The sequence below is a fragment of the Rhinolophus sinicus genome, linkage group LG07 (assembly GCF_036562045.2).
Source record: "Rhinolophus sinicus isolate RSC01 linkage group LG07, ASM3656204v1, whole genome shotgun sequence".
In the NCBI taxonomy this organism is placed as follows: domain Eukaryota; kingdom Metazoa; phylum Chordata; class Mammalia; order Chiroptera; family Rhinolophidae; genus Rhinolophus; species Rhinolophus sinicus.
The window spans coordinates 29,232,879-29,258,609 of NC_133757.1; the positions used below are offsets into that span (position 1 = coordinate 29,232,879).

At 36.9% G+C, this 25,731-nt stretch overlaps 2 protein-coding genes and 1 long non-coding RNA gene across 3 annotated transcripts in view; 1 reads left to right on the top strand and 2 right to left on the bottom strand.

The window, feature by feature from the left end:
- The window catches only part of KIF11 (kinesin family member 11), a 36,603-nt gene extending 22,526 nt beyond the window's left edge, over positions 1-14,077 (bottom strand). Inside the window, exons 1-10 of the mRNA XM_074339384.1 lie at positions 13,752-14,077; positions 10,306-10,438; positions 9,994-10,091; positions 9,831-9,909; positions 8,550-8,735; positions 8,289-8,413; positions 5,731-5,821; positions 4,551-4,793; positions 3,302-3,397; positions 1,680-1,768 (exon numbers count right to left, since the gene is read on the bottom strand). Of these exons, the coding sequence (XP_074195485.1) occupies positions 1,680-1,768; positions 3,302-3,397; positions 4,551-4,793; positions 5,731-5,821; positions 8,289-8,413; positions 8,550-8,735; positions 9,831-9,909; positions 9,994-10,091; positions 10,306-10,438; positions 13,752-13,828 (1,217 nt within the window). The 5' untranslated portion in view covers positions 13,829-14,077. The remainder of the gene's footprint in view (positions 1-1,679; positions 1,769-3,301; positions 3,398-4,550; positions 4,794-5,730; positions 5,822-8,288; positions 8,414-8,549; positions 8,736-9,830; positions 9,910-9,993; positions 10,092-10,305; positions 10,439-13,751) is intronic.
- Positions 14,078-14,586: 509 nt separating this feature from the next.
- Positions 14,587-25,731, top strand: part of IDE (insulin degrading enzyme) — a 111,675-nt gene continuing 100,530 nt past the window's right edge. Inside the window, exon 1 of the mRNA XM_074339386.1 lies at positions 14,587-14,724. The gene's annotated coding sequence lies outside the window, so the exon portion shown is untranslated. The remainder of the gene's footprint in view (positions 14,725-25,731) is intronic.
- Positions 17,754-25,353, bottom strand: LOC141572921 (uncharacterized). Its single transcript, XR_012498489.1, has 2 exons — positions 25,215-25,353; positions 17,754-17,988 (listed from the first exon to the last, which is right to left on the bottom strand). It is a non-coding gene; the product is annotated as an uncharacterized LOC141572921 (long non-coding RNA).

Sequence of the window (25,731 nt, forward strand, 5' to 3'; positions counted from 1 at the left end):
TACCTGGAGCTGAGCTGCACCCTCCACAACTAAGATTGAAAGGATAACAACTTGACTTGGAAAAAGTCCTGGAAGTACACACTGTTCCCCAAAAAAGTCCTGTTCCTCGTCCCCAATAAAATCTTAAAAAAAAAAAAAAAGTTAACGTATATAAAAGTGGTACAATAGGGACACCTGTAAACTGAACAATTAAAAAATATAATGAAAAATACACTGTAGTGTATACAGTGAAAGACTATGTCAAAACCAGAAAAACACACACACAAAAACCATTATCAAGTTTAAAAATTAAGTGCAAATTTACAAAAGATTTTTGTAAAAATGTTTTTGCCAACTGAGTCTGGGCTATGAAAGAATCAAACAAAACTGAAATCCCATAGAAAAAATAAAAGAATTATTGTTTATTAATCTGTGATACTCATAAAATATAAATTTGATGAAACAATCAGGAGGATATAACACATTATGGCAATTGAAAATAACATGGAAAACAATGAATTTATTAAATGAGTTATATACTATCAAAATGATCATGTAATATCTTTAAAAAAGGAAGATTACATGAAAATGTTTTTGGTTATTATCAAGTAGCTCTAAATATCTTTTATCATTATTTTTTTCCCTCCCTTCTTCTGCCTCCCCGGCTTCCACTCCAGTTCAAGCCGTTGTTTCTCAGTCTAGTTGTGTAGGACACAGCTTCCTGGCCCATGTTGGTATTATGAACCTTGCGCTCCCCCCGTCTGCCCCCGGGCTGAGGCAGTCAGTCGCCAGTCACCGGTGGGCTGCTCACAGCAGCTAACGACAGCCCACGGCAGAACAAAGCAGCTCACACTGGCTGTCAGCCACTCACACCAACCTCAGGTTGCTCATGGCAGCCCAGCTCCAGGGAGAGATGTCGTTCACAATCTAAGCTGTAGAGGGCGCAGCTTAGATTGCCACAGCAGTTCGATGTGGGAATCGAACCCGCGACTTTGGCGTTAGGAGCACGGGGCTCCAACCACCTGAGCCACTGGGCCAGCCCTTATCATTATTTTTTTTAAAAAATGCCAGTGTGAAAGTCACCCTTCTTAATATCTTCAAGGGTAAATACAATCAGGAATTTTTGGGAAGTTATAATCCTTCTGCCCCGTGTTTCATTTGTTATTGTTTTTGCTTCTAATAAAGCTGCAGTAGAAGTTTTCCTTTGAACAAACCTCTTCAGGACTTTAAAAAGTGAACAGATTAGTGGCTCCCAGTGGTTAGAGATCATTGGAGAAGAAGGTGGGTATAACTATAAAGGGGTAGGAAGAGGGAGATCTTCATGATGATAGGATAGTTCTATATCTTAATTGTAGAACTATACAAATCTACAAAAGTGATAAAATGGCACAGAATTACACACAGTTTTGATACAGACTAAAATTACACAAGAGGTATCCAATGGGGGGAAACTGGACGAAAAATACATAGGACCTCTTCTTACAATTTCATGTGAATTTATAATTATTTAAAAAATAAAGTTATATAAAAAAATTTTAAACTGATAACTACTTGTTAAGGTCAAAACAAAAGAAGCATTTGTAGGAGGCACTAGGTATAAAGACTTAATTTACTGTCAGATAAGTAAATTTTACTTCAAATAGCCTGTTAATTAGAAAATGCTCATTCTTGGAAATTAATTTCCACAGCTAAGGGCTTACCTAAAATTTTCTTCAGAAATGTACACCCCATTTTTTTCACGAGCTGCAGCAAGATCTCGTTTCAGACGCTCAATCTCTTCTGTATATTCCTACACAAAAAGAATGTTGTGTCAACTTAGCACTTTATTTTTTTTAATTCGATTTGGGGAGGATATGAAACGTAAAGTTTGTTACAGGTTTTTTAATTTTAGCTGTTCTAATAAGTGTATAATGGTGGTTTTAACCTACATTTCTCTAATGGCTAAAGCACAGAAAAGTATGATATAAAGCCATAACCATACTTTTCATTTAATATTAATCTGTTTAGAATAGTCTTTCAACTGCTTTCAAAGACCTTTTAAATGTACTCATTATAAAAATAGGGGTTTCTGAAGAAAAAACACAATCTCCAGTACCCAGGATGGTCTCCAAATATGAATCTACAATTATCCCAATAAAAACTTCACTTAAAAAAAAAAAAGAAAGAATACTCCCAAGAAAATGACAAGCCAGGTTGGGAGGAAATATTTACAAATCATCTCATAAAAGGCTTGTCTATAAAAGATATGAACAGCTCATTACAACTTAGTAGTGATAAGACAACCCGATTAAAAACTGGGTAAAGGATTTTGATAGACGTTTCACAAAACAAAGATACACAAATGCATAATAAGCATGTGAAAAGATGCTCAATATCATTATTCATTAGAAAAATGCTAATTAAAACCACACTGAGGTACCATTATACACTTATTAGAATAGCTAAAATTAAAAAGCCTATGACAAGTGTTGGAGAGGATGTGGAGAAACTGCAAACCATCAATTGCTGGTAAAAATTTAGAGTGGTACAGCCACTTAGGAAAACAGTTTCTTAAAGAGTTAAACATAAACTTTTACACAACCCAGTAAATAAACCACTAGGTATCTACCCAGGAGAAATGAAAACAAAGTTTTCATCAACACAAAGACTTGTATGTGAATGTTCATAGTGGCATTACTGGAAATAATCCAAATGTCCATCAATTGGTGAATGGATAAACAAAATGTGATATTAGACATATAATGGAGCACTATTTAGCAATAAAAAGAAATAATCTATTGACACATGCTACAACATACATAAAGCCCAAGTGTTAAGCCAAGGGAAAGAAGTCAGATGCAAAAGACCAAATATTGTATGATGCCATTTATAGGAAATGTCCAGACAAGGCAAGTCTATAGACAGAAAGCAGATCAGTTGTTGACTGACTGCAAAGGGAAAAAAGGGCACTTTATAGAGCCAAAGAAATTTTCTAAATGTGGTGATGCTGCACAACTCTAAAAATGTACTAAAAGTAATAGAATGGTAGGCTTACAATGGTAGAATGTTATGGTAATTATACCCTAACGTATGGTAAGTACACCCTTAAGCTGTAAATAAATTTGTAAATGTAAATATTTGCAAAGTTTGCTAACTTGATAGAGCTGGTAGTCAAAATATTAGCAATAGAAAAAAAAATTTAACATATGAGATATTTAGTTTAAATCATTAGATGAAAAGCCTTACCACAGGCAACTTAACAAATCTTTTAACAACTATTTCAGTTCCTTATTGTCACACTTGTCAAACAATATTTCATTACTCCACAAAAATCCACAATTACCTTAATGAGAGCTTTTTTGGTTAGTTTCTGGTTCACTTCAGGCTTATTCATTATGTTCTTTGCTCTATGAGCATATTCCAATGTACTCAGAGTTTCCTGTGATGAAAAGGCCAATTACTAAAGATATGAGAATAACGTAGTTCTTTTATCTAAAATGTACTATATAATAACCTGTAAGTAATAATTTATGGTTATTGCTAATCTAAAAATCTATCCCCTTAGGCTACTATACCCAATCTTTAAAAAGATTGTTCAAAAAAACATCCTTATCTTTTTTTCCTTCTCTTCAATTTTCAGGGCCTTTAACTTTATAATAATTTGATCTCATAATTTTGTACTTTACACTGTTCTCTAAAAACGCAATGAATTCATCAACTTATGAATAAACAAAATGTCCTATTACCATACAATGGAATATTACTCATCCACAAAAAGGAATAAAGTATTGATACATGCTATAACATGGATGAACATTGAAAACATTATGCTAAGTGAAAGAAGCCAGTCACAAGAGAACACTTCTTGTATGATTCCATCTATACGAAATGTCCAGAACAGGCAAATCTATAGATTAAAAAAAGGGGTTAATAATGACCAAGGGCTTGGAAGTAGGAGCAGATGGGGAGTGATTGCTAGTGTTTCTTTATGGGGTGATGAACATACTCTAAACTTAGATTTTGGTGATGGTTGCACAAATCTGTGAACATAATGAAATCATCGAATTATACATCTTTACTGGGTGAATTTTATGGTATGTGAATTATACCTCAATTTAAAAAGGACAGGGGAGTTAGAGACCTTTTAAAGCTTTCCTAACTCCATTTAAAGTAAATGACTGCAATAAGAGTAGATTTTGCCATGGTTGTTGCTTCTCTTGGTTTTCCCACTTGTTCCCACATACTCAAGCCCATCTTCAGTGCTCTCTAAGTAGCCTCCACAACACTAGCATTCACTTAACACATTTCTAATTAAATCTCCATACCCCATGTAACCATCCACTGCTAATGACCACAGCAATTTTCTTTAAAGACTGTGTGGAAAAGGCCAGTAAGTAACTGGCTTTCTAAGATTAAAAACTCTGCCAGGGAGGAGAAAGACATTTTTTTCAGTGGTGTACTCTTGTATGTCTCCACATGCAATGTCCAGATTCTTTCTACTATGGTATAAAATTAATGAAGCCAATTAATGAACTTCTAAAATAATATAATAAATAAACAGCTACCACACTTGCAGACACTTAAGGGCTTACCTCAAGATTGAGAGATGCAGGAGAAATTGTTGCAATTATAGATGTTCTTGTACGACCCCCAAGAGAATCCTGGAGGATTCTGGTTAGTTTAGATTCTCGATAAGGAACATGAGGGGTTCTTTCCACAAGAGCAGTAATAACTCTTCCCAAAGTCAATAGGGATTGATTGATATTTCCAGCTTCCCGAGCTCTCTTGTCAACTGCTCCAGAACGGCCAATGTTTTCACTTCCTGCAAGATCAACCTGGAATTTCAAAAATAAAAAATAAGTTGTGAGTCTACTGGACTTGGACTCGAAGACTTTCATTCTCACACATAATATATTACATAGCCAGCAAAGTAATTTTTCTATAATTAATAACCCACTACAAAGCTAATATTGTAAGAAATATTGCCCAGAAGTACAAAATTTCAGGCTGCTCTATGAGGCAGTCAAGAATGAAACAGTAAACCAGAACTCCATATAATCCAGCAATACCACTTCCAGATATATATCTAAAGCAAATGAAATTATTATCTCAAAGAGATAGCTTCACTTCTATGTCCATTGCATTATTCAAAATAGACGAGATGTGGAAACAGTGTCCTTCGATGGATGAATAAAGATGCGGTACACATACACAATTGAATATTATTCAGTCACAAGAAAGAAGGAAATGCTGTAGTTTACTACAACAGGGATGAACCTAAAGCACATTATGCTAAGTGAAATAAGCCAGACAAAGAAAGGCAAAAAGACAAATACTACATGATTTCACTTATATGTGGAATCAGGAGAAGAACAAGAAAGTCAAAACCATAGAAACAGAGAAGAATGATGATAACCAGGAGTTGGGGGCTCGGGGAGATAGGGAGATGATGGTTAAAGGGTACAAGCTGTCAGTGATAAGATGAGTAAGTTCTGGGGATCTGATGTACCATATGGTGACTATAGTTAACAAGACCACACTGTAATTTGCTGAGAGTAGATCTTAAGTGTTCTCACCAAAAGAAAGCTAACTATGGGAGGTGATGGATGTGTTAATGAATCTGATCGTGGTAATCATTTCACAGAATATACACATATCAAATCATCATGTTGTACACTTTAAATATACAATTTTACTTGTCAGTTATACTGCAATAAAGCTGGAGAAAAAAACCAAAAAGCATGAAACAGTGGTATTAAGGTAGATGCTTACCAAGTTCAACTTTCCAATTTTAACAAGCTCCTCCCCATCAGTTGTAGTTTCTTTCATATGTATTGTAACAGAGAAAACTGAGTGGGAACGGCTAGAAAATAAGATCAAGTTGCCCAGTTATTATAATGCAAAACATTATCTGCTTTTCATAAAATGTTGAAAATATCCAAAGATCTAAATCCCCAAGGGTGAAAAAAATAAATAAAAAAGACAGTATCAGACAGAAGGTATCAATAAGATTTTGGAAGACAGAGGGTGGATAATATAAAGATTAGGTATTTGTTTCTTATACCTGCTGCTTGCAGAGGGGAACCCAATAAGAAGCTACCTGAAAACACCCTAACAGACTTAGGAACTAGAATCCTCAGGCACTTCTGAAAGCTGGATATGGGGTAGGGTTGGATCAGTTGCCTGGTGTGTCAGATGGGAAGGCTTCAATCAATCTTCCTATTCATGGGCCGGCCGGTGGCTCAGGCAGTTAGAGCTCCAGGCTCCTAACTCCGAAAGCTGCCAGTTCGATTCCCACATGGGCCAGTGGGATCTCAACCACAAGGTTGCCAGTTCAATTCCTTGAGTCCGGCAAGGGATGGTGGGCTCCGCCCCCTGCAACTAAGATTGAACACGGCACCTTGAACTGAGCTGCCTCCCGGATGGGCTCCAGGTCCAGTTGCTGTTGCTAGTTGCAGGGGGCACAGCCCACCATCCCTTGCGGGAGTGGAGGAATTGAACTGGCAATCTTGTGGTTGAGAGGATGCGCTCCAACCAACTGAGCCATTTGGAAGCTCAGCAGCAGCTCAGCTCAAGGTGCCATGTTCAATCTTAGTTGCAGGGGGCGCTGCCCACCATCCCTTGCGAGACTCGAGGAATTGAACTGACAACTTTGTGGTTGAGAGCCCACTGGCCCATATGGGAATCCAACCGGCGGCCTTCAGAGTTAGGAGCATGGAGTTCTAACCGCCTGAGGCACTGGGCCGGCCCTCAATTTTTTTATTTGTACTTTTTTCATGTTACTTGGAAAATTTTATAGTATCATTATAAAAAAATTATTTAAGTTATTTAAAATTACAGAAAAGGGGAGAGGCACGAAGAAAAATATAAACATAAACTCTAAATCTGAATCATATTATTTCATGTTTTACTATCATTATTTATCCATTCCTAACCTAAGATTGTGCAATTAATGCAATCAAGCATAGATGCCAACTCTGGTTTTGGAAAAATGAATGTTTCTTCCTCTTTACCACATATATACATAAAAAGAGATCTTTACTCAAGTCTACATGCAAAAAAACAAAAGGAGACCTAAATTATACAAATTTACTGAATAGGAATTGTATATTTCAGAGAAATGTTTTTAGAGAAAAGAAATTTTACCTGACTTTAAATTTATTCCTCAAAAAAAAAAAAAAAATTTCATTCCTCTAAATTCTATATAAAATTAAGTTATAAACCAATCATAGAATAAAATATAGAATAAAATTTCCATTCTATGATTGGTTTATAATTTAAGCTTTAAAAATTGAAAGCTATCATTGGAAAATTTAAACAGAATTATAAAATCAGCCACAGTTCCATGATCTTAATTATTTTCATATTGTTATTTTTTTCCTTTCTTTAAATGCATACATATTTTTATAGTTGCAATCATAACTATTATAGAATATTGTACAAATTTTAAATGATAAGGGAGCAAAGAAATAAAGATCTAGTTCTAATAACCATTTTGTAGCTCAGGGAAACTGATATTCAGATAAGTTCACTTAATTACACGAAGTCACATATTTAGTTAAACTGCAGAACTGGAACTAAATAAATATCTAACTCCCAACCCACAGCTCTTTCAATTACACTCTGATGTCTCCTTCAAAGACCAATGGGAAAAATGTCCCTTCTGACTTGGTAAACTGCATTTGTAGAATTTGGGATTCATCCTATAGGGGGTTGCTTCAAATATGCCCTTTCCTCCCCTTGAAAGTCAGTGTTAGTGACCATCTGTCTTCCTACATTAAAATGAAGCCATTTGGGAAAAAAACCACATTATACAACCTAAATATATATAATTTTATTAATCATACCTTAATAAAGCTGGAAAAAAAATAAAATGAAGCCATTTGACTTTCTTCTAATCCTTACTCAAATGAGGGGTTTTCAAACTATGTGCTAAGTATACACAGGAGATTCAGGAAAATGCTCAGAAAAAACCTTCTTAAGGCTGAGGAGGTATGCCTCCGAGAATCCCATGCCTAAATCAACTATAGCAGCCACATTTTAATCTGGGCTCCCATGTATGATTTCACTTGGGAAAAATCTTCAGCTTAAAAAAGGTTTAATACTCCTTCTTTAATTAAACTTAATCTTAGTTCTCCTTTCAACATTCTTCCAATATTGGTGCTTCCCTATACATTTCAAGCCAATTACTAAAGCACGCAATCTAGCATCAAATCCAGCTATGTGACTCACCTACCCCAATTTGACTTTCCCCAAATTTCTAATTATTCTTAAAAAGAAAATGGGAGCGGTGGAGGAGACAATGAGGTTTTTTTGTTTTTTGTTTTTACCTAGAATATGCATTCATTAAAGTTGCTGCCGTTGTCCTTTTTGCTGCTCCCTTCTCCAAAATTTGATAAACTTCATCCTTGTTGTGTACTGTAATTTCTTCTAAACCTTTGATTATTACTCCCCTCTGACCAAATATCAAAAAAGCATCCATTAGATTGGTTAATACACACACACACACACACACACACACACACCTCAAAGCACTCAAGAGCATCACACGTTTAAATTTACAGACATTTCATTCTCAAAGACTGAGTTACCTTGTTACGGGGATCATCAAACATTTGTAGTCTCTCAGAAACATCAGAAGATGGATTAAGGAGATCAAAAAGTTCTTCATTATAGATTTCCAACAGAGACACTTTGACCGAAAATTCAGTACCATTATCAGTAAGTTTCTCAAAAATTTGATGAAGAGTACGTGGAATTATACCAGCCAAAGGATCCTGAAATTATAATATTAATGAGGAATAAAATAAAGGAAGAATAGCATTTATTGTGACTGTTAAAACACATATAACAAGGGCCTCCTTTATAGCATATTTAAACATAAGTATGTCAAAACAAGTTAAAGAAAACAAAATGTTAGACAACCCAAGTCATTTATAAGTCTATTAAACAGTAATTATTCTCCTTCATACCTTCCACTAATATGTCATGCCTGTCAGACACTTCATGCCTGAACATTACATAAATCAACTGAACCAAGCTACTTAAAAAACCAAGTTCAATAATCCTTTCCACTTTTTCTCTTAGTACATAATACCACCATTTTAATTAGAAAATTGACCCCTCTAACAGTATATTCCCTAATTCTGACATAAAACAGGATTGTTTCTCACATATGTTAAGTATCCTTAATAAAACTGTTATAAGTCTCTAAATTTTAAAATTGCTTTAAAAGCTTATTCCACATCTCTATGGTTAAAATTCCATAACTTTATTGTACTTGCATAAAGTTAAGCCTCAACTATGTCACCATAAGAAAAAAAGAATTTACCTAAATGTTAATAATTTGGAAAAGTGACTTAGTCATTAAACTCATTTAAACACATTTGATGGAAATCTTTGTGAAATGTACTATGTGCTTTCTACAATATTCAACAATACAGTGATCTTAATTTCTTGAACATTCAAGGTGTGATGAATAAAATACCATACTGCCCCTTGCTATGCTAACTTTATGAGATTCATTCCCTCACTGCAAAGCCTTCCCCTTCAAGCCCTAGTCATTTTCCTTTTCCACAATATTCTGCTCCAACAATTCTGTCCCAAACATACCCTCTATTATCACTTAACTGTGCCAATACCAGTGTAGTCAAATTAATCACTTAATATATTGGTCCTCTCCCAATGAGTGTGTATGTTTCTTAAACAGGAGCCATACCATGTACTTTCATTATATTATAGTAGTAGTTAATGCTAAATTCATGTTTGACATGGGTACTCTTCTCTATTTCAAGACAGTGTCCTTCAGCCAAGTTTTATTCAGTTATATTTCAGCCACTTTAGAGACAGAATCTGTTATAAACAATAAATACCTCCTCCCACGTATACTCTTCATTAGGTGACCTTTCACCTTCCATTGTAAAGGTTTTTCCAGTGCCAGTTTGGCCATATCTGTCAAGATTGATAAAAGTGTTAAATAAAAAACAAATATAGACATCTAAACTTTTTCATCATTTGAAAAACTGTTTCACTCACGCAAAAATAGTGCAATTGTAGCCCATAATAACTTCATCCAGAATTGGACAAACAACACTTCGGTAAACGTCAATTTGTTTAGTAGATGCTCCAAAAACCTATCAAAAAAAAAAAAAAGCATTTATTCAAGAAAAACAATTTCAGAATTACTCTCTTTAATAAATTAACTCATTTAGCTCACTAGAAACCATTTGACAACTCAAAGAATCAACTGAAATTTGTAATTGTACACTAGAACCTAGAGGAAATATGTATACTAGGGTAAATTTACATTAGTGAATAATAAAGAAGCAGCAGCATTTTAAGAAGTACCATATCAAAAGTATATGTTTTCCTTGAGCTCTTGTCAGCCAATCCTCCAGTTCGTACACTAACTTCTTTCCGTACGTGATCACATTCTACCACAGAATGGGCGCTAGCTTTCCGCTCTGCCAAATTAAATGGTCTATAAAAAGAAATACAAAAAGTTATTCAAGAACTCTTAGTTATCAAGCTACTGATGACATTTTCATTAACAACTTAGACAAGAACAATGTGACATTTTGACTATACTGGTGGTGATGAGGACTAAATGATAAAAGTAGACAGAATTTTAAGGATTTCAATTCCCAGAGATAAAATTAGTTTTATAAATTTTCAAAGATATGTAAAACATTACAACTCTGACAGTTTCTTAGATAGATGCTAACAGAATTAACTTGGAAAAAATGCCAAACTTATTTTTCAGAATTCTATTTCCACTCTTCTTAGAATCTGATCAAGTTAGGTTATGATGTAGTAAAAAGAACATGCCAAATTTGTGTTCAGAATACTAACCTGCCAGTGGATAACTGGTACAAAACAAAAAATGGAAACAAACAATGACTAACATGCAGAGCACTTACTATGTGTCAATACTCACTGTTCCAAGACCTTTATTTACACTTGTTAACTCAGTTTGTCCTCACAGTAATGTGAGGTCTAGTGGGGAACAGTAACATTAAAAAAAAATAAATTGTAAGAGAGATGTTTAGAAAAGGTATGTAAAGGGTGCTGTAAGTGCATACAGCAAAAATTTAATGATTGGTCCTGATTGGGAAAGGGCAGGGTGGGGGAAGCGTGAATGATGGGAAAGCTGCCACTGAAAGAATCAAGTTTCAACAGCACCATTGGACCTCATGTCCTACTGTGATGAATGTGCCAGGAGTACCCTTTGCTGATAGGGATACCAATTTCAGAAAACCTTTTCAAGGATAAAAAAAACTTACATCACCTTATACTGCAACAGTAAAACAGTCTCTCCTCAACAAAGCAAATTATAAGCAGCTCCTTGGAGATTTACTTTTAGCTCATTTGATAACCGCTGCTAATAACTAAAATGCTCTTAACTTGGAATAATGAAGTCTTTATTTTTCAAGTTGTCCTTTCTCTAAAATATCCTCTGCTGATTTAATACAGAATCACAATCTTGTTTTCCATTTGGTAACTATGGTGTCATATTGGGTTACTATTTAAGGAAAGTTCACCTGGGCCTTTAAAAAAAATATAATTATATACTTTAAAATATATGAATAACTCAGATATGTTAAGACCTAAATTGCCTAAGCAGCTGTCTAGATTAAAATGCCAAGAATAACTTAAATCCTAAAACCTTTACATTATATTCTTTATCAGGTTTGTGCCAACTTGTACAGTATACAAGGGGAAGGGGTGTTTTGTGTGTATTTGTGTATTCGTATCAAAGCCATTTCCTTATTAAAATTTCTCTCTATACCATCAGTGCCTCAGCTCCAGAAGTTATACCTTTATCTTGAGTTGTGTACAGGTAGAATAAAAATTTCTCTTCAAGTTACTGTACAAGTAAAGAACATCATAAAGATTACATTCAATGTAATCAAGTAATGAAGTCATCTCTCCTCTCTTGAAATCTTGTTGACCTCTTAGGCTACAATAACTGGTGCCAATTAAAAATTTTAAACTGAACAAAATTAGAAAAGAATATGTGACAGAGACCACGTGTGGCCTGAAAAGCGTAAAATATTAACCTAGGCCCTTTACAGAAGAGATTTGACACCCCGGGCCTCTTAAGTTGTTTATTTACTAAAGCTAGAGGACATATTTGTACTAAGAAGGCTATTAAAAAAAAAAAAGGATAATCTGAAAAATACACCTCTTTATACTAAAATTATTGTATATATTAGACAACCTAAGCACTTTTCAATAGTGATAAAGTAAAAGAAATCTCTTCTAAGGTAAGCTTGAAATGTGTGGGGATTATAAACATGAAATTCAGGATAATGTTTAACTCTTGAGGTAGAGGAAGAAGATTGGAGATTGGGAAGGGATACACTAGGGCTCCAGCTGTAATGACTGTTTTGTTTCTAATCTGGATGACGGACATATAGATGTTTGTTACATTGTTTTTTATAATTTTTTATTGGCCTGACATAATTTGTAACTAACAATAAAAAAGAAATTAAAGAAAATAAAACCACACAGAAATGTAATATTGCCTGGCTTTATTATATGATCAAAATAATCTAAAAATCTGCAGGCTGTTGGCAGATTTGTTGCAGGCTGTTCATTTTTTTTTTAAACCTTCAAAGCAAGCAACTATTAACAGAAGCCCTAGACTGCAACTAGTAATTGGCTAGACTGAAGATTACCATCAAATTTTCTCTCTGGCACCTAATGTAAGAAAACTAGTATTACCTTTGATACCTACAATTCAAGTCACCAAAGCTGAATAAACAACTTAAGAAAGTTCGTTGATACCTTTTTAAAACAGCCTTTTAATTTTAGAATACTTTTAGAATAAACAGGTGACGGATTACGTTTTTACAGTGATGTAGAGGACAGTAATCCCAATGTAAGTACTAAAACATCTGCAAAGTAGGTAAGCAGTCTTATTTCCAAACTGACAAACTGCAAGGCGTGGCATATAAAAATAACACCTAAATCTTTGCCGACATTACTTTTAAAAAAAGAATGCACTTTTCACTAAAGAACAACCATCAAATTCTACTTCTGAATACAGCAGTTTAAACTATAACCTCCAACAAATATCTGAGGGGAACCAAAGTTTTGCCTCTCCAAAACACGTCTTTTGGGATACTGTTTTCAGGCTGGTTATTAAGAAACAAAAGACTCAGAAAGACCCTTTCGCTCTCCCCTTACCTGCCTAAAGGAACTCAAGATACAAACACCTGCTTAAAGGAAGGGAACATCACCTTAGTATCATAATATAAACTAAATGTGGGGAACAGAAATCTAGCAAAGTCTGTTTGTTGAACTTCCTTCTGTGCACCGTTGTTTCTGGGTGGCCCAGCAAGAATTTGCTTTCTCCTTTACCTGTAAATTGCCTTTGAAATCCCAGACCTCCGGCCCCCCTCTCCTTTGTCCAAAATGACATATAAATCTCAACTGCCCGATGCGTCTTGAGGTCTCATATTCTTATGGCATCCTTGCACGTACAGACGTCATAAACTTTGGACATTCTCTCCTGCTAATCTGTCTCAGGTTAATTTGATTATTTCCTCCCACTTAGAAGGTGGGAGAAAAATTATTTTTTGCGACCCCCACCAATATCTTTTCTTCCGAAAAGAAATTTACTCCCCACAGCAACATGGTGTCATTTAATCCAACAGAACGCGGAAAACTAGGAAACAACAAGGCTTGGTCCACTCAGAAACTGTAAACAAAATTCCTCTCCTCCCACCACGCAAGAGGAAGCCCAGTAGCAAAGCCCCGCACTCCAAATCCCACCAGGCGCGTCCTACCTGCATCTCACCACCACCTGGATGTTCTTCCCCTTCTCATCTTTCTTCTTGACGGAGGAATTCGGCTGGGACGCCATGACGGAACCCCTCGGAAAATCAAGGCTTGGCGCTGGCAAGGGCTAGGATGTCCACCTCTCTTGCCGAGAGCTGGCTTGGCCCGGGGACCGGACGCAAGCAGCTCAGCGTCCCCGGTCTCCACTAGGGGCTCTGACTGGCCGTGGTGTCTGTCCCACACCAGCCAAAGCCGCCCAAGCACCAAACTCGTCTCAGCCAAAAGCCGAGGAACCCGAGCAACGACTCGGCGCCTCAATTTGAAAAAGGAGCCCGGTCTCCCGGCCAATTGCAGCGCGGACGCGCAAGGCACCATGGGATGCGGTTTCATCACCAGAGCCCCGCCCTCAGGGAAACCAAAAATCTGGTGCTCTCGTACCCGTCTGGAACTCTTAATCCAGGGAACTCGTAACAAGCAGGAGTAAACAGTATGGTACTTACGTAGCGGTGCTCAAATTACATAACATCTCCAATCCAAAATTTGCTCATCTGCAAAAGGGAAATAATAGCGACCTTTCTAGAGGGCTATGTGAGCATTAATAAGCTAGTGCGGGTAAATAGCTTAGGTTAGAACATATAGTAAGCGCTCACGAAGGCTGGTCATGATTATAATTATTAGAGAATTGTAAGGGAGTGCTATGGAAGCACAGAGGAGAGGCCAAAGCGAACCTCTTTCTCGGAGGCAGCGTTCAGTATAGATTTGAAGAATAATTAGGAAGTGTTACGCGATAAGGCTAACACGGGTATAAACTCGTGATAAAATGGACATTGAATGTCATTTTTTGGACTCTAAATGTATTCTTTCACTGATGAGAAGTCATCACTGCTAAATGATTCCAAGCTTGAAAGGAAGATCAGATTGGCGCTTTCGGACAACGGTTCTGCAGTGACTGAAGCCGATTCAAGGCGCACTTCCCTCCAGGTACGTGGCGCAGCCTCCAGACGGCGTTTAAAGGATGTTGCGCCGACTCCCCGGGAGGTTAACCTACAAGTCCCAGCAGGCCCCGCTCGCTGGGCCCCGCCTGCGGTCGGTGACCTCCGGCTTTCCGTAGGCGTTCTATAGGCGCCTTGGCAGTGCTTGGAAGTGATTCGGCCACTTTAGGGGTGGGTTCCGGAAATACTGAATCATGGGCCTTTGTCGGCTCCGGGAGCTGTGCTTCTGTGCCATACTTACTTAGCCCGCAGAAACGTAGGTATCATTTTAGTTTCTTAAGAAACGGACAGGAGTGGAAAGCTTGCAGGCCCCAGTAGTGTTCCTCCACTTACTTAACTCCTACATTCCCCCAGGGAAGCTTCTGTCTCTAAAGCCTAGATCGCTGGTCAATGGAGATTCTGCATAGGCTGATGTCTACTGATATTTCCTCTTAGAAGGCTCACCGGCGTCTCAAAACGGACCAATCCAAAATGGAATTCTTTGTCTCCCTTACCTCCACCCCAGTCTTTCTCATCTGGACCAATGGCACTAACCAGACCGTCGTCCTCCATGTCCAGTGCAGTCCTGTTGATTTTATCACCTCTGCCCACCACTCTAATTCAAGTCTTTTATTTCTTCCCTGAACTGTCCCAAACAAGTTCCTAACAGGTCTCCTGAGTTGTGCTCTTCTCTCCTCTCTCCAGTGCATTCCCTCAGCAAAGAGAAGGATCTTCTGAAAAACGAAACAGATCATGCCTTTCATCTACTTTTTAACCTACAGTAGCTTCTCATTGTACTCAGAACAAAATCCAAATTCCTTACCATGTTCTGTAAGGCCCTCATAATCAGCCCTTTGCATCAACTGCTGCCCCTACCTTACATAGCTCACTACCATTCTCTATAGCTCACTACCTGCAGCCAGGCCTTTGTATTTGCTGTACCCTGCCTACAACTCTAGTTTGGCTCTTTGCATGGCTTACCCATTCTCATCCTTCAGATCTCAGTTAATCTTTCTCTTTAAAAAGGTCTTTCCTGACCACCTTATCTAAAGCATATTTCTACCTTAATTTTATGTCTCAAGACCTTGTTTATTTCCTTCACAGTACTTACCACAAATTACATTGTGAGTGTATTGCTAGAATGTAAGATTCACCAGGGACCTGATTGTCTTGGTCAGTGCTGTTTTCCTATTGTCTTGAACAGAACCTTACACAAAGTAGTCATTAAATAAATATGAGTACCTGAAGGAAATTATTTAACTTCTCTCAACATTGATTTCCTTATCTGTAAAATGGAGATAATGATTACTATTATTGTGAGGATTAAAATAATACATGTGTAAAGTACCTGGCACATAGTAGGCCAAAATTTTATTTTCTTCTTTTCTTTCTCATTAGTAAATACCTAAACAATATTTACATTAACAGTCATCAGGGTTTATGCAAGAAACTCAAGAGTCTCCATTTGGTAATAGTTTCATAGCTACCATATATCTAGAGCTACTATGTGTCAGATTCTATGAAAGGCTTTGTGTGCATGGTCTCATTTAATCTTCAGAACAACTCTCTGAAGTAGCAACTATTATGTCCCACTATTTTATCAATAAACAGGCCACGTAAGTATATTTGTCTGTAGTCATATGGCTAATAAATGACAGGGGAGGAACTCAGAATTCTTTCTGATTTCAAATCCCAGGTTCTTAATTGCTATCTGCCTCATCTAATTTTTTCATGTGCTCAGTGCGCCTGTACCCACTTTCATCTTGCCCTTATTGAGTGCTTACTATGGGCTAGGCAGTAAAGAGGTAAGGCTGAATTATAGTCCCTGCCCTCAAGACTAAATCTAATGGAGAGAGCCAGGATCTTTTGGATATTTGTAAAAGTTTTGTTACACTAGGCAGGTGACTATCTCTGATATGCTATTTTACACTTCCCCTATAGAGCTCAAACTACTCAAGCTAATCGACACTTCTTTCTTGAAAGTCTGCCCATGGTTAGAAATTATTAATAGTTAACCTGGATTCTACTAATATCCATCATTGATCATGTGTGTGTTTGATCTGGCATTTCTCTTTCAGGTCTGTATTTCTTGTATAAGTTATTTTTAGTTGATTTTTAATTTTCTTAAAAAACGGACGTAGTTTTAAAATAGTTCTAAAGGGTTTCTAACAACAACATAAAAAGGTATTTCCCTGCCTTATCCTGCCCCAACCCCTACCTCCACTCCAGAAACAACTGCTTTCAACTCATTTTAGCTATTTCTTTTAGCATATACACATTCCCATTTTTGTAAGGAATTTGTATATACTGTTACCTTTTGATTAATCCACTTTAGACTTTATTTACTGATTTCCTCTTATGAAAGATAGGATTTAGTTCACAAACTTTACTATTCCCTCTGCTTTCTCTTCCTTGTACACCCAATATTACAATTTTTGTTAAACCAAAAATCTGTATGTAGGTTATTATGCCTATTCATAGCTGAGCATTTCAGTCTAGTGAGATTGTTTTTCTTTCTTATCTTTTTCCTATTCAGAAATTAATTAACTGCCCAGTGTTGTTTGATTAGTTTTCCTTGTACTTTTCCCAATCTAGAGACTTCCTAGTAGTCGCTTGGTAAAATCTTCCACCAATTCAATGACATCAGAAATCAGTTTTAAGTAGTTTTTAATTGGGTGCTTACTCTCTCTAGGCGTGTGGCCCAGCTGCCAGCCCATGTTTGCCCTTCTTTTTCATCCCAGGAATTCCCTTTGCTTATTTCCTTGTTTGGAAAGCATGTTTTCTGGATCTCATCTGTGTGCTTTCTTGTTTTACTCACTTATTTAGGTGGAGCACATCCTCCTGTAGTTTCCCGAGAAAGAGTGCAGAGGACATACATTTCTTGAGAACTTGCTTGCTTGTCTAAAATGTTTTTATTCTGACACTTAATTGCTAAGTAGGTTATATGTACAATCCAGATTCTAGGTATTTTTATTTCAGATTTTTTTTTCAAGGGGTGTATTAGTTTCCTATGGCTGCTATAAAAAAATCACAACAAAGTTGGTGGTTTAAAACAACAGAAATTTATTATTTCACAGTTCTGGAGGCCAGAAGTCTGAAATCAACTTCACTGGGTCAAAATCAAGGTGTCTGCTGGGCCAGGCTCCTGGAGTTTCTAGGGGAGTATCAGTTCCTTGTGCCTCCCAGCTTCTGATGGCTGCTGGCATTCCTTGGCTTGTGGCACATTACTCCAATCTCTGCCTCCATGCCTTCTCTTCTTCTGTGTTAAAACTCTCTAATAATACATGAGATTAGATTTAGGGCCCACCTAGGTAATCCAAGATAATTTCCCCATCTCAAAATCCTTAACTTAATCACATCTGCAAAGTCCTTTTATGCTTTAAAAGGTAACATTCAAAATGGGCCAAACCCCTTAAAAGACACCTCACCAAAGATATACAGATGGCAAGTAAGCATATGAAACATATATGTCATCAGGGAAATGCAAATTAAAACAATGAGATACGACTGCACCCTTATTAAGAGTGACCAAAATCTGGAACACTGATAACACCAAATTTTGACAAGGATGTGGAACAGGAACTCTCATTCAGTGCTGATGGAAATGCAAAATGTTACAGTAACTTTGCAAGACAGTTTAGCGGTTTCTTACAAAACTGAATATATTCTTACCATATAGTCCAGCAACCATGCTCTTTGGTATATACCCAAAGGACCTGAAAACATGTCTATACAAAACCCTGGACATGGATGTTTATAGCAGCTTTAGTCATAATTGCCAAACTTTGAAAGCTACCAAAATGTCCTTTCAGTAGGTGAATGGGTAAATAAACTGTGGTACATCCAGACAATTAAATATTATTCAGCACTAAAAGAAATGAGCTATCAAGCCATGAAAAGACATGGAGGAAACTTAAATGCATAACACTAAATGAAAGAAGCCAATCTGAAAAGGCTATATGCTGTATGATTCCAACTATATGACATTCTGGAGAAGGCAAAACTATAGACAGTAGAAGATCAGTGGTTGTCAGAGGTTAGAGGGGAAGGAGGGATGAATAGGCAGAGCACAGAGGATTTTTAGGGCATTATGTATTATACTATAATGGTGGATACATGTCATGATGCATTTGTCCAATCTCATTGCATGTACAATGCCAAGGGTGAGCTCTAATGTAAACTATGAACTTTGAGTAACAGTAATGTGTCAACGTACTTGTAGATTCATCAATTATAATGGACGTACCGCTCTTGTGGGAATGTTGATAAAGGGGGAGGCTATGCATGATTGGGAGCAGGGAATATATGGGCTATCTCTGTACCTTCCACTCAATTTTACTGTGAACCTAAAACTGCTCGTAAAAAAACAGTCTTTGAAACCTTGAAAAACACACACAATGTTTCTGGTCATTTCAAAGCTTTATTTTTATCTTGATAGCAAAGAAAGGCACCCTACTATCCTAGTGCAGAATTATATTTGATTGAAATATAAATTTGTGCTTTGTTCTCCCTGTATTTCCTTCCAAGCAGTTAGGTATGCCTTTCTGAAGATAAATTGAAGGATGGCAAGTGTTTGCTACTCTCTTGGACTTTCTATTTGGAACATTTTGAAAGTTAGTAATCTGGAGAACTTAGTGCTTTATATAATCCACTAGCTCATCAACATTTGATTTTCTATAGTAATTAATTTATACCTATGATTATTATTACAATTTTTATGTTATTAAAACATCCTAAGCAACCCAATTAAAAAATGGGCAGAGGACATGACGAGACATTTCTCTAAAGAGGAAATACAGATGGCCAACAGACAGGAAAAAATGCTCAACCTCACTAATCATTAGAGAAATGCAAATAAAAACCACAATGAGATACCACCTCACTCCAGTCAGAATGGCTTTCATCAATAAACCAACAAACAAGTGTTAGCGAGGTTGTGGAGAAAAGGTATCCCTTGTGTACTGTTGGTGGGATTGCAAATTGGTGCAGCCACTATGGAAATCAGTATGGAGGTTCCTCAAAAAACGAAATGGAACTACCTTATGACCCAGCAATTTCACTCTCACGTATCTATCCAGAGAAATCCAAGACACTAATTTGAAAAACTATATGCAGCCGTTTATTGCAGCGCTATTTACAGTAGCCGAAACTTGGAAACAACCAAAATACCCATCGGTAGATGACTGGATTAAGAAACTGTGGTACATTTATACAATGGAGTATTACTCGGCTATAAAAAATGAAATCTTACCATTTGCAACGATATGGATGGACCTAGAGAACATTATGCTAAATGAAATAAGTCAGACAGAGAAAGACCATATGATCTCTCTTATATGTGGAATCTAAAGAACTGAATAAATGAGCAAAGTAAACAGAAATAGTCTCAGAAAAGAGAGGGGGTGGGGATGAGAGAGAAGGGGAAGGGATTAGACAGCATAAATTGGTAACTACAATATTGGCACAGGGATATGAAAGACAGTTTGGGGAATATAAGCAATAATGTTAAGATTTTGTAGGGTGTCAGATAGGTACATGTCTTATTAGGGAGACCACTTCATGGATGGTGTAGATGTTTGACCACTGCACTGTACACCTGAAGCTGAAGCTGAATAATACTGTATGTCAATTATAATTTTATATATATGTTATATATATATATATATATATATATATATATATGGTCACAGGATATGGAGTATAGCATAGGGAATAGAGTCAATGGAATTGTAATACATATGTATGTATGATGTCAGAGGGGCAATAGTTTGGGGGAGGAGGATTATGACTTTGTGAGGGGTGAAATGTCTATGGCATTGTTTTGTACACCTGAAACTAATAATAATAAAAAAAAGAAATTCAACCTAGAAACCATGACAAGTAAAAAACAAACAAAAAAACCCTTACCCTAATAGTTATTATAGCAGATATGATTTTACACCACAATCTTGGGTGGTGTAAAAAATATCACATCATTTTATTTAACTTTTATTAAATATGACCCCGAGTTCCCCTTCCACCTGGAAACTTCAATTTTGATTACTACTGCAGATGCCCCTGCACACTCTCATGGGATGTGCGAAGGTCCAGAGGTTTCACAGGAAGAAAAACACGTGTGGAGAGCCCTTTGCGCTTTGATTCATATGGGTTACTTCTGAGATGCCTACTGTGCAGTTGCAAGTAGCCCTAGGAACTCTGCTGCTTTTGTGACACCATTAGGGTAAGAGCATTTTTGTCCCCAAATTTTGAAGACAGTGTTTTTTAGCTTCTGCTGCTGCTGAAATATCCAAAGCCATTCTGATTCCTGATTATTTGTAAGTGGCCTTCCCCCCCGCCCCCCCACCGGAACCTTAAACAATCTACTCTTTCCCTTTATTGGGCTGAAATTCTGCAATAATGTGCCTTGGTGTGCATGCATTTTCATCTACTGGGCTGAGAGCATTTGGTGAATCCTTTCAGTCTGGCAATTCACTTCCTTCAGTTCTGGGAAATATCTTTGAATTACTCATTGAACATTTTTACTCATTTTTCTGTTCTTTCTTTCTGGAACTCCTATATGTGGATAATAGATTTCCACTACCTACTTATTACTATCTTGATGTACTTCTTTCCAATTGTCTATATGTATATTTTTAATAATTGAAATCATAATTATTAGTTTTACATCCTGAATTTTTATTTAACTTAAGCATTCTTCCAAGTCCTAAAAAACTCTTCAGAAACATTTTTATTTGTATGATATCTTAAGGCTCTTGAACAACACCTATGCAATTCTTTAGTGAATAGTTGAGGAGTACTCGACTTTAGCTATTATAGTTGCCAGAATCATGGTAGGTTCTGTATACCTGTGAGTATAAATGCCAAAGAGAACAAACAGTAAACATCTCTGATGTGCTTAAACTGAGGAAAAAACAATTCATGAACTGTTCATAAACCTGTAAAAAAACAATCCCTAAATGCTCAAGTATAGAGTTTCCCTAAATCTAAATTTGGGTTAATGTTTTCGCTGTGTTAATAGTAGAGCCTCCATGGCAAAGATTAATTGGGAGAGAAAGGTAAAGAGATGTTTTCTGGCCTTCCGTCAGATCCCAGAATATACCAGACTCTCTCCTATCCCAGACTCTTGTGATGAATGTTTCCTCACTTGTTCTAACTGGCTCCTTCTTACCTTTCAAGTCACAACTCAAATATCACTTCCTCAGAGAGACTTTCCCCCACCACTGTATCTGAAGTAGCCCTGCAAACTCTCTCACAAAACCCCATTTATTTTTCTGCACATAGCAAAAGATGTTGAAACTTTACTCCCCGTGTTTTTCTTTCTTTGCCATACCTCAGGCAAAGGCATCTAGGAGAATTAGGGTTCTTATAGCAGGAATGCAAAAAGGAAAAATAATATTCAGCGTTTATAACTTTCAAGCTAGGCATTTAAGGGAAGGTCCTGAGAAGAGCCCTAAGCATGATAGCAACAGAAGGAGAAGCAGCTGACTGCCCCTCAACTTTCAAACTCTAGTTGAGAAACTCCTGGCTAGGACATTGGATGGAGAGAAAGTGATATAAGAAGAAGAAACTAATGGAGGTCAAAGGCCATTAAACAGAAAGAAAGCAGGATTGACGGAGGGTAATCCCAGGAGGGAACCTGGTGGAGAGTCAGCCTGTGAGAAGGGCCACAGAAGCTGGCTTTCCACTGACAGCTGCCTATGCAGCTCAAACACAAAATCCTATGTTGTGAGCTTTTGCTGAGCTTCCATCTAAACTGTCCCCTGCACACACACACTCCATGTGTGCCCAGGACATGCATAAGACCCCTGAGATGAGATGATGAGATCTTTGCCACCTTCCCCCACCCAGAGGGGCAGCAGTGGTGATGGAGGGAAAGTCCCTTGGTGAAGCTGGACTGCAGGAAAACTCACCCTGGTTACCCTAATATTATTTTAATCACGTGTAATTATTTTACATAAGTATTAATTTACTTGTTTCTCTCTCTGTAGTGTAAACCCTACAAGAATAGAAAGCTGGTTGCTCTTTTTTTTTCTGGTGTAGCCTCAACATCTAAAGCAAGGCCTGGGCGCATATTTGTTGAATGGACAAATCAAAAGTAGCCTTAACTGTGGAAAATACGAATTATAGATTTTTACATAAATATTTCAAGTACTGTCCATAAAGTAACTCAAACTTACCTTTAAGGACTAGCAAGTATGAGTAATTTAGGAAAACTTTTAACAAATTTATAATAAATCACTTATCTATAAACATTCTTAAAAATTCATGTTGCTTTTAGGTACGTATTTTATTACCATAGTACTGTACTAAAAACATACATTATAAAACTTTTTATCATGGAAAATTACAAATATATACAAAAGCAAAGAGAATAGTATAATAAATCCCCCAGGCATCCATTATCCAGTTTCAATAATTATCAGTTCATGGCCAATATTGTTTTATCTATTCTTCCTCCTGTTCCCTCCGCCTCCAATGAATTATTCTGAACCAAATCCCAGGCATCATATTATTTCAGTCTATATATGAAAAAGCAGTGGAAAGTTCACAAACTTAGTTGTCTGGCCTTTCGTATCTCAAAGGACCCTTAAAAAGCCACAGCCACTAACATACCCCCCAACTCAACATAAACAATATCATTAAATATCTAGTCAGTGTTCTTACTTTTCTGATTGTCTCATATTTTTTTCACAATGGGTTTGTTCAAATCAGGATTCAAACAAGAACCAAACATTTCATTTGGTTATTATGTCTCTATCTTTTTTTGTTTTGCATTTTTGAAGTTTATCTTTTTTGAAGATTTTATTGAAGTACTGCAAAATAACAGTAAGTCATAAGTGTATAGCTCACTTTTCAAAAACTGAACACACCCACATAAACACACCCAAGGGCCCCCCTATAGTCTTCCTTTCAGTCACGGCCACCTCCAGGGTAACCTTTAACTTGAGTTTTAATACCATAGATTAGTTTTGCCTGCTTTTCAACTTTATACAAGGCACTCAGACAGTATGTACTCTTTTGAGTCTGGCTTCTTTCACCATGCTTGTGAGATTCATCCATATCGTGAGTGTAATTTTTATTTGTTCATTTTCATTGCTGTACAGTATTCCATTGTATGAATATTCCCCAGTTTATTTTTCCAGTGCATTTTTGGGCATTTGGGTCATTTGCAGTTTGGGACTATTATTAATTGTGCTGCTGTGAACATTCTAGTTCTGTTGGATATATATAGCTAGAAATGGAATTGCTGGGTCATAGCATATGCATATGTGCAGTTTTAATAGATACTACCAAATAGTTTAACACAGCCTATTCATCTGCCCTCATGCCATTATATCATCATCTCAATTACTATAGCTTAACAGTAACTTAATATTTGGTAGTGTAAGTGTTCCAGATTCTTCTTCCAGATTGCCTTGGGTCTTCTGCGGCCTTTGCATTTTCATATAAACATTTATAAACAGCTTGTCATAATTGTCAATTGTAAGTCCCATTTAATCCACAGGCTTCTCCTTCCTCTCTTTTTTGTTTTGCAATTTATTTGTCAAAGAAATACGTCATTTGTCCTTTAGTGTTCCAAACTTTGCCGATTGTATCCATAAAGTGTGACTTAATTTTTCCTCTGTATTTACTATAAATGGTAGTTATTATCTCAAGGCTTAATCAAATTTAGGAAACATGCATTTGACAAGCATGAACTGAGCACTGTGCTTGCTGCCAGGTGAGATACAAAAATGACTGCGACATCATTCTTAATCTATTGCTTCTTACAAGTATGGAAGGCTAAGATCCAAATAAGTGCCTTTTGAGAGTGGCAAACTACTCTGGCAGCTCAGATCAGAGAGTGGTTACTTCCAATGGAGTATGTAAGGAATGAAAATGAAGGAAAGTTTTGCAAAGGCAATGCCATTTCAACAGGGCATTAAATTTGCTAGAGCACTGACAAGTTAGTATTGTAAACATCAATTAGCTATGACAGCTGTGTGAACTGGAGTTAGTAGAGGGTGGGGATGGAGGCTAAAAAGGTGGGGTAGTGGGTTGAGTGGTTGCCCCCAAAAGATAATGTCTACATCCTAATCCCAGGAGTTTGTAAGTGTTACATTATTTGGAAAAAGAGTCTTTGCAGATATAATTAAGGATGAGATAAAATCTTCCTGGATTGCCTGGTTATGCCCTAAATCCAATGACAAATATTTTTATAAAAGAAGACACACAGAGAAGGCAATGTAGAAAATGAAGGTAGAGATTGAAGTGATGGGGCCACAAGCCAAGAAAGTTGGCATCTACCAGTAGCTGGAAGAGGCAAAGAACAGGATTCTTCCCTAAGGTCCTCTAGGGCTTGTGGGCCTGCCAACATCTTGATTTTGGGCTTCTGACCTCCAGACTGAGACAATAAATTTGTTGTTTTAAGCCACTAAGTTTGTGGTAATTTGTTATGGCAGCTGCTGGAAACTAACACATGTGGGTTGAGGGCTAGAATGTAATATGGTGGAATTTTACCTTGCACTGCACTAGGAGTGCTTTCTCATCTCCAATTCCTCAGTTTTCATCCATCCAAGGTTTGCCTTTATTGTAAACCATATTGTAAAAAATATCCCTCCTACGTCTTTGAAGCATACTCCCATTTGTAGCAATAACAGGATTCAGAGCACTGCTTTTGGCTGCAGTCTTCTGTCTACCACATCAGAAACCTAAAAGCACTCAAGCTAGGGAGTCACCATTCCTAACTTTTTTCTTCCTTAAAGACCCCTGTAAAATAAAGTAGTACACAATCAGATCAATAACTATTAATCAGGATTGTTCTTGGATGCAAAACACCATGAAGCCATCAGGGGAAAAAAGTCTTGTCTTACAAATAATGATTAAAGTATACAGATAATAGTGGTACTACATGTATTAGTTTTTTTGTTTGTGTTTTTAATAGTTTCTACTCTGGATTTCAAAGTCCATGAAAGCCTTGTTTTTCTGTGGCCTGTCCCATATCCACCTTGCTCTTTGAAGGGCTACTAGCTTCCCC